At 44.3% G+C, this 9,306-nt stretch overlaps 1 protein-coding gene across 2 annotated transcripts; it reads right to left on the bottom strand.

Moving 5' to 3' along the window:
• Positions 1 to 3,723: 3,723 nt before the first annotated feature.
• On the bottom strand, positions 3,724 to 8,923 carry LOC118772167 (caveolin-1). Of its 2 annotated transcripts, XM_036520458.1 has the most exons (3): positions 8,690 to 8,923; positions 7,737 to 7,904; positions 3,724 to 4,099 (listed from the first exon to the last, which is right to left on the bottom strand). In XM_036520458.1, the coding sequence occupies exons 1-3, from the start codon at positions 8,720 to 8,722 to the stop codon at positions 3,758 to 3,760; spliced, it is 543 nt and encodes a 180-aa protein (XP_036376351.1). In that variant the 5' UTR covers positions 8,723 to 8,923; the 3' UTR covers positions 3,724 to 3,757. The 2 variants fall into 2 exon arrangements, with proteins under 2 accessions (XP_036376351.1, XP_036376352.1); XM_036520459.1 differs by lacking the exon at positions 8,690 to 8,923 and having other exon boundaries at positions 7,737 to 8,257.
• Positions 8,924 to 9,306: the final 383 nt, after the last annotated feature.

Raw genomic sequence — 9,306 nt, 5'->3', positions numbered from 1 at the left:
GACTAATACTTTGAAACAAAATATACTGACAACCGCCTTATAGTTTCCAGAGATGTGCTCTGACAGCGTTGCCTGTGGAGTCAAAATGACAGCTGACTCAGAGATCAATTGCAATATATCGCCATCCAGCGGTCACTCTGTGGACTGTTCATTTCTTCTCAGTGTAAAATTTGAATGGATCACCTTATTCTACATAATACCCCATGGGGCCTTCAGCCACATCTGGGACAGACACATTCTAATTTTTTTTCTTGTAATGAGAACCAAATCTGTCTGTAAACCATAGACTTTTATTGTTTTTTTTTATTTATTTATCTGTCCCTGTTGCTGGTTGCTGGAGTTGAAGTGGGTACTCTGGATGTTAGGCACATAGGAGCGTAGGAGCTGTGTTACGGCCTCATCAGTTCTCTGCATCCGCCCTTATATCACACAGCTCTCATTTTGTAACAATGCTGTGAAAAGGAGCAAATTATTCCTGACTATCACATTCTCTTTGGATGACACCTAGATATAAAATACATCCCAGGCTGCTGCATGGCGAACACAAACAAGTTATTTTCCCTACTTGTATATTCCATAAAAATGCAAGGAAATATACCCATTACCCAGCTTAAGCTTTCTTAAAAGGTGAAAAGAGTTTTTAATTCGCTCAGCTGCAAGCGTATTTTCTATTCGGGTTTGTTGCTTACAGTTATTATGGACTGTAAAGGCACACACCTATTTTTTTTAACATAGTGGTTCTGTGTTTAAACCATTGCCATTTAAAGTCATTTCACAAAATAATGAATACAAGTTTAAATTAAAATGGTTTTGTGGCACTCAGACGCGCACAAAAGTGAACACGGGAATTAGTATAAATTAAAGAACGCCACCTTTTCCTCCTGATACTTCAGTTCTTGCCTTCTGATTCTTCAATTCTTCACGTTGAGTATGTCACTTTGCCAGCAGGTGGCGACATCACTCCAACCGAATATGCACTTGAGCGCTGAAACTGCAGGTAGTTAAACTATCAGATAAACTTCTGTACAAAAAATAGATGTACAATAACATTAAATGGTCAAACCGGAGAAACAACAAGAGCATTGTAACTTAGGTAAACGTGGGTGTTGCTCACGAGGTGTGTTCACCCAGCAGATGAAGGGAAAAGTGAAAGTGTGCTGTATGAGGATTCTTGCAGCAGTAACTGTAAAACCGGTTTATGGTCTGTTTGCTTTGTTATTATATTCAAACATATCTAGATGCTGTACCCATGACAGCCACCATATGTCACATTATCCCTCAGACTGAGCTGAGAGAGGAGCCTTTGTCCCCTTCTCCACTTACAGGATGGAGCAGGGAGTCATTTTAAAGTATTCTTTTGTTTGATTGGCAGGGTTATGTAAGGTTATATGCCATAGCTTACCTGTCAGTTAATCATTAAACTGATATAATATAATATTTTAAAATTCTACATATTGGTTTCCTTCTAAATTTGTGTTAAAACTTAAAATCTAAATCTAAAATCTAAAATCTCTAGATCTAAAATCTGTAAGATTTCTTTCTGACTGAAACAGGTGCAATATTAACAGGATCAGCATTTGGTAAAACCAGAAATACCCAGATTCTTCACATGGTCATTCACCTTTACAGTAAGACTTACTGGATGGATATATAAGCCTTTAAAATGGCCAATAAGCCAGACACAGACGTGTCAGTGCAGCCTGCATCAAACACACTGAGAAAAGACAAGACACCTCTGCATACACAGGAATGCAATTCACAGGTCAGCCAGTGGGAGACTGCAGACATACATATGAGCATAAAGTACAGCACTCATTTTGTTTAAATTGTGAAAGCTTGCGAGAGGCACTGGATAAATGGTAACTGTTATACATTTTCTAAAGGATGAATTTCATTAGGTAACAACAGTCTGAACAACTGAACAAAGTGGTCCCCTTTTTCATTACCAATAGCCTTTGAGAAACAGACAGCACAAATGAATCTCATTTGTTTAATTTCTTTAATGTGTTCAGCATGATGTCAGTTTGTGCATTAAAAGCAAGGAAAGGAAACTCCATTACATATCAAAAATATTACCTTTTTTAGGTGAAAAATGCATTTAAAAAAGCAATATCTGCTATATTACCATTTTCAAAGACAACATGTAGACAAAAAAAAAAAAACTGTGACCATATCAAAGTGAGTTAATGTCAGTATACAATGTTCCCCCATTGTCAGCAGTGTGAGGGGAAGAGCCTTCAGCGAGCTTCATACAAGGCTCTGACCAGTGTGTTTCCAGCAGTGAGCTGGGAGATCACAAGACGTATAATGGACTACCAGACTAACGATGGGTATTCAAAGGAACCTAGATGTGTTCATATAAGCCTAACAAATTATTCACCATGTAGAACTATCTGGAAATTGAACTTGTTTCTGGGCACATGTTTCTTGTCAAGTATTTGGGAATGAACCCCAGGGAAAGAGTTTAGTTCGACGTGCCAAGTATGCGCAAAGTGTGTGGCCCTTCAAGAATTATTTATGAATGCTTAGTGCAGCAGGTACTACTAAACTCTTTCCCTGGGTTTCGCGCTCTAACCGAACCAGTCTAGGTGCCCTTTCCAATACTACAAATGACGTCAAGATGCTTAAAGTCTATACAGCAAACGGTAAGGCTCAGTAACCCGTCCTGTAACAAACCCACGTTCGTTGAGTTCTCCGTTCTCAGAGGAAGCGTTATTTACCTTACGTTTTTACAGTGACGCATGTATTTTTAGAAGCGTTCAGTCTTCACCAGTGGAGAGAGTCCGTGTGGTCTAAATTCCAGGTTTGGGTATGTACTTCAGGTGACAATTTAATGGGGTTAAAAACCAGAACTGCAACATTCAGCATCACAGGCCTCTGCGGTGGACATTTTCAAACAGGACGAAAGCTTCCGTGAACCGAGGTTCACGTCTCTTTAAGCAAATGCATCTGGGTTTAGGTTGCGGTGTCGTTTCGGCTGCACGGTCCGTCTGGTCGTAGTGTGAGGATTGGATGGCAATGCCAGCATGCAGCAGCAAGGCCAGAAGAGCGTTCTCTTAAGAAGATGCCAGCCTGACAGCACGCTCTGCGGAGGTGGCGTAATCCACAGCGACGGCCTAAAAAACGCCCCCACCCCCCCTCTCCCTCCCCCTCCCCCTCCCCCATCCCGACAGCCGCCCCAACACCCCCTGATTACATTCCCCCCCACCCCATACACAAGCCCAGCGGTCCTAGAGAGCAGATTAACGGGACGTAAAAGAGCCAATCCAACCCATTTGGACAGCGGACAGACACTGACACGAGTAAGGGGGGGGGGGGGCTTCTCTTGTATGCAACAATGGAATGGATGACTAGGGAAAAAAATACCAAAGCGAACAGACTGTTAAGGCAGTCTACAAGGGCAGACGACCACAAAAGAAGGCCGGCACAGTCCTGTAGTGGAAAAACAAAAGGTGAAAAAAAATAAAGGGATGACTTTTTCCTTCTTTTTCCTGTGCCCGTGCTCGTGAGGCCATTACAGCAGAGCAGCACTGTGTGACTGACAGGAGGGGGGGGGCGGGCAGGTGAGCGGTGGTGGAAGTTAGGCCCCGCCTACTAGCACCTGACCCGTCCTCCCTCTGGAAATGTGGCATCTCGTCATGTTGTTCCGGGCTGTGGTTTTCCTTACTCCTCTGGACCCTCCCCCTTTTCCTTCCTCCCGCCCCACCCCACCCCGCCCGTTAGGACCGCCTCCCTCCCCATGCCCCGCCCCCTCCGGCTACACCTCCTTGGTGGTTCGCACACGGATACTGCCCAGGCACTTGCCCATGGCCTCGAAGAAGGGGTCGCAGAAGGTGTGGATGCAGATGGAGTAGACCCGGCTGATGCAGTGGATCTCGATCAGGTAGCTCTTCACGCACGGCACCACCGCCCAGATGTGTATGAAGGAGAGGATGGCGAAGAAGATTCCCCAGACCAGCGCCAGCGGGATGCCCACCAGCGCCGTCAGCAGCCGGTAGCACCAGTACTTGGTCACGGTGAAGGTGGTGAAGCTGGCCTTCCACACGCCATCGAAGCTGTACGTGCCTGCCGGCTCGGCGACCACGTCCTCGAAGTCCACCTGGGAGGAGACAACAGGCACATTTGTAGCATTTAGTTGACTCCCCAAAGTGCTCCATCTCGCCCTTAAAAGGACTCACCGGCTCAATAATCCACACACAAAGTGGAATGTGCCAAGACCCAAACACAGAGGAACAGTAGAAACACCAGCTGCCGTGACCCTTTTTCCAGACTCGGTATCACAGCCATACTCCTCAGACTGAGCCATTACAGGAAGCAGAGCTGCTGCTGTTGACTTCGGTATATTTACCAACCCGAGTCCAGTCACCTTGCAGAGAGCTCCGATGTTTCCACCATTCCGCTAAAACATTCCAGCGCTCAGTGCAGGTTATTTGCTGCACAGTACGGAGGAAAATCCCTGCTCAGATATGACTTTTGCGGTTTGTCTTAAACTTTGAGGAGCAAATTTAAGCAAAGCGTCACTCTTTTGGTTAGCTGCATGGCTTTTCTTTGATCCCAGAGACCACCAGACTCGGGATGTCTGAGGGAGTAGTAAAAAAAAAACTTACGTAACGTTAATTTTACTTTTCAAAGGACAAAGCGTACTCGCTAGAGTAAAACTGAATTCTGGCTTCTTTTCCTTCAGAAAGGTAAACGTCGGGTCTTTAAGCAAACAGACCTCACCAAGTATCAACATTTGCTCTCTCACAAGCATGTGCCCATGACTTCACTGCTACTGACAGAATGATGATATAGTGGAAAAACACTCAGACACACACACGCATGCACACACACACACACACACGCACATACACACGTGCACAGACACAGAGAAACACACACATGCGCACACATGCACATATGCGTGTATACACACCCACGTACAGATGCACACACAAAGACACACACATGTATGCATGCTCACACACACACACACACACACACATGCACAGATGCACACTGGTGAGAAAGAATTCAAGTTTCCAAACCACCAGTATTAAATGCATTAACTTTGAGACTAAACAGACATCTGCAATTTGTTAGAAATAACAAGACAAATGCTCTTCACATTATAAAAGAAGAAACAGGTTTGCATATGATCTAAGGAAAGGTAGTTTTCTCTTTAAATAGACATTATTTATTCCTGGGAGATTTTTGAGTAATTTGCTTTTTATAACTGTCATTTTTGACATGCTTCATATTTCACTATGCCTTGAGCTGCTGATTGACACTACGGTGTAGAATGTGTTTATATTGAAATTTTCACATTTGGTCTAATTAGTTATATGTACAATATCTAATAAAAGTAGCCATGCAAATAGCAAAAACTACAATGCTTTGTTCTGGGCTAAATAACCTTCCCTCTACTATGCAAGCCACTTTGTTCCTGTTCATTTTCCAAGGACACTGATCAAGGACAAGTTATTTCCAGAGCTGGGTGGACTGAAAAAAAAAAAAGCAGAAAAAAGAAACCCAGAATCAACATCAAATGAGAAGACCCCAAGATTACAGTAATTTTGTGATGACATTTTCCCTTTTGAAATCCTGTACTGGTAGAATACCACAGTCATAATGAGAGACCTGTAACAGCAGCAATCCTACTTTAGATAACGGGGAGCGCCATCTTACTGCAAAGAGGGGTGCACTTCAGTTTTGCCTAAACCATTACTTTATCACTAATGGGAAAGTGTGGATTTATTGATCGTAATGTTGAAGGAATCTGAAATTAACCCAAGATTCAATGCTGTCTCTGTTATTTCAGAGCAGAGGCCGGTGGGCTGGGATTTCTCTCTCTAAAGACAGTAGGAATGTAAGCGATAGCATTCCACACAGTTGCAAGAATACTGTGCACCAACAGTCACTCCCTGTTGGATACGGAGTCAAAGAGAAGCCGGTCCACTTTGATTTCACTGCGTGAAACATGGGAGAGTTTTATTATAGACAAACGACCCACTCAGAGCTTTAAACAGCTGTGAGTGGCCTCCCCCGTTACTCCACGCATGGGTGACTTCAGTCTTCCCCCCGCAGTTTAAAGCACTCCCTGTAGGATTACTGTTCCAGTGTGTTATTGAAGGAATGCAGTTTATGAGGGGAAAATATCTATTGTGGGGGGAAGAGTTGCGTGTGTATTTTTGTAAGTGGGAGCTTTTTGATGTGGCTGTGGGGAAGCTCGCTGACGGAGCACAGCTGGAGCTGAGGGATATTCCATTCTAAGAGCCGCTCGACTCTCTTCGGTCCGAAGCACCACTGTGCACAGTGCTAAGGCCTGTTGTGCTCTTCTCTATTCTGAGCACGCTTAGAGAGGCTAACACAGAGTCACATTGCGCAGGGCTGAGAGGGTCTCCTGTGATGGACAGGATCTTGCTTCCTGCGCCATCCTCCTGGAGGTCGTTCTGGGCATGTGCGTGGGGGAGACCGGAGCCCCGCCCCTCTCACCCAGACGCATGGGCGTTCCCACGTATCACCGGGGCCAAGGCGACCGCTTCAAACGGCCAGCCTCACTCATGCCACGCCGGATCAAGCTCACAGAGTAAACATTCGACAGGAGGGAGAGGGAAGGCGGCTCGCAGCTGCTGAAGCTTCTGGTCTTAACCAACGGTTTTTAGTTTGCGGTCGTCAGTTTGGGTGAACTGTTTTAAATGATGCAGTTTGAAATGGCGGCCTCCTGCAAATTCATGCCACTGTGCTACCCAGTTACTGTGGCTGAGCCCAGAATCAAACACGAGAAAGAAACGGTCTGATTTTTGAGAGGACATTTCTGTGAAGCTCCTCTGGAGTTTTATATGGCTACACACAAACTCACAAACACAAACACACACGCACGCGCACGCGCACACACACACACACACACACACACACACACACACACACACACACACACACACACACACACACTGTGTCATTGTGTTGTTTATACAATGGAAACCACTGAGTGAATGGCATTCTCACCTCTTTATTGTATTGTGACATGAGGTGGATTCTTAAGCACAACAAAACTAACAGCTAACGTTGCTAATGAGGCCAGGCGTCCTTTTAGAAAGCGTACGCTTTTGAAAACAGCCGGTCATGACCATGCACTCTCATGTATTGTGCGACTGCCGTCGCTACAGTCAAGCGGTGCTTTGGAGCGCCTTTCCGGGGCTTGCTTACCACGCACATTTCAGCGCGGTGCTGAAATCGGTGGGCAATTTCACGCGTGAATTATTTACAGCTTTCTGATAACGTGTGGTAGGAAAAAAGGCACTGACAGACTAAATCGGCTTTATTGACCATCAGTTGTAGATGTCACTAAATATTTGGTCCTTAAGTCAACAGGTAATATTAAACTCTGTAACTTTCAAGCAATGTCAAAGTTTTTTTTTTTTTTTTTAAAGAAGCAACACCTCATCGATTATGACTACAGACGCTCTTGCTCTGAGAGCGTTCAGTCCGTACAGCTGTGGGAACAGGCACTTTATTAATGCACGTCCGTGCGCTGCTGCGCCCAACTAAAATACACCTCAAGTAGCGCTAAGCTGGCTGATAGTTAGAAAAGTCTGCAGAGTTTGCGATACATTTTACATATCATATGGGATATGCTGCATTTGATTACACAATAACAACGTATAAATGCAGAAAACATTTTTTTTTTCAGAAAAGAGAAACAATAAATAATCCAAACAGAATCATAAGTGAGCGCGTGGAGTGGATACACTTACCTTCACAACATCGTCGTTTAAGTGCTTGGGGTCCCGGTTGACCAGGTCGATTTCTTTCGTGTGCACATCTTGCATTGTCTTCTCGTTAATACTGTCGTCGTCCATAGTTTTGTTGTTTGGTTTGTATATATTCCCTTGTTTCCTAATGAATGGCGCGTGTATATATTCCTGTTATTCCAATGAAAACCAAAAAAAGAGAAGAAACAAAAAAGGGTTAAGAGCGGGTAGCTGGAGACCGCAGCACGAGTTTGCTGCCTGTCCCAGGCTGGGATGGTTTTAAATGGATTAAAAGGGGAGTACCACACCCCTTAGAAGCAGTTCTCTCACTCCCACCACAAGGGGGCATTAACAAACACCCCCTGGCACAATACGCGGGCACAACTTCCAGGGTGGAACACCTAGCATTCAATTTCAGCGCTTTCGAAGACCCGTTTTACAGTGGCATTTGGAAATGCCACGACAGTATACAGTACACAGTAATATAATAAGAAACAAAAGTAATGGTAGATTGATTTGCAATACCTAAATGTAAAGGCAAACAATTCTTAGTATTGATAAATGTGCATATTAAGTGAACGCGTACACGTGAGTATTTTGCGTCACCGTGGTTCCACACATTTAAGACATCAAATTAATAATTTACTAAATTATAAACAAAACGAGTAATTCTTCTACAAGTTTGTGTGCTCATTTTGTAAGGCAGAACACTTAAAATGAGTATACCAAAGTTATACTTGGAGTTGTACACCATGAAACTTCAGTTCTGAAGTCATCCACATACGCTCGACGCCGCTTGCATCTTGCACACAGAATTACAGGCACATACAGTAGTAAAATCATATTTTAGCATCAGGTGCAAAGTAAAACGCTACGGAAGAAAATGCGAGCGCTTTGCAAAAGCGAACCGGGTAAACCTGAAACAGAGCGCCTGTTAAACATTAACGGGCACATACCTCTGTTTCCTCGTCCTTGAGTCCTCCAGTCATGCTGTCCTGACCCACGAGTGCAATCTGATTAGCTTGTCGGGACAATACCAAAACTTTTCAGAGGCAAGCAAGAACGCAAACCAGGAGGCGTGGGGACTTAAAGTTTTTTAGGGGAGCGTAATAGGACTGACATCAAATCCTGTCACGTAATATTTCCGCGCAGCTCATAAAGTACAGTGAAGTGCTTGTTAGAGCCGCTGAAGTACATGCGCAAAAGTAGCCATGGAACATGGACCACCGCCACACGTAACTGAAACCCATCATTATCTGGACTCAGATTTCGCTGCGTGAATGACGGAGGAAGCACCGCGATTTAAAGAAAAGTAAAGATTATGTACCTCTGCATTAACGGATGTAAATTGTTGACCTTTGTGTTTAGAACAGACCTCGCAGAGTGAAGAGTTACACAACCTTTCAGGGGTCTGACCTCAAAAATCAATCACGAATTTCGCATTTTAGGCGCTCAGGTGTTTTTACCTGTTAGCACTGGCTCCAGGTTATCGCTGCATCATATTGAACACAATCGTGCCTTGTTCTCAGCTAAGGCGGTAGGAATCAGCATTTGTTACGGTGCTATACCCTTA

This window comes from Megalops cyprinoides, chromosome 25 (assembly GCF_013368585.1).
Source record: "Megalops cyprinoides isolate fMegCyp1 chromosome 25, fMegCyp1.pri, whole genome shotgun sequence".
In the NCBI taxonomy this organism is placed as follows: Eukaryota; Metazoa; Chordata; class Actinopteri; order Elopiformes; family Megalopidae; genus Megalops; species Megalops cyprinoides.
Note: the sequence above shows the minus strand (reverse complement) of the source record. Positions and strands in the feature narration are given on the sequence as shown.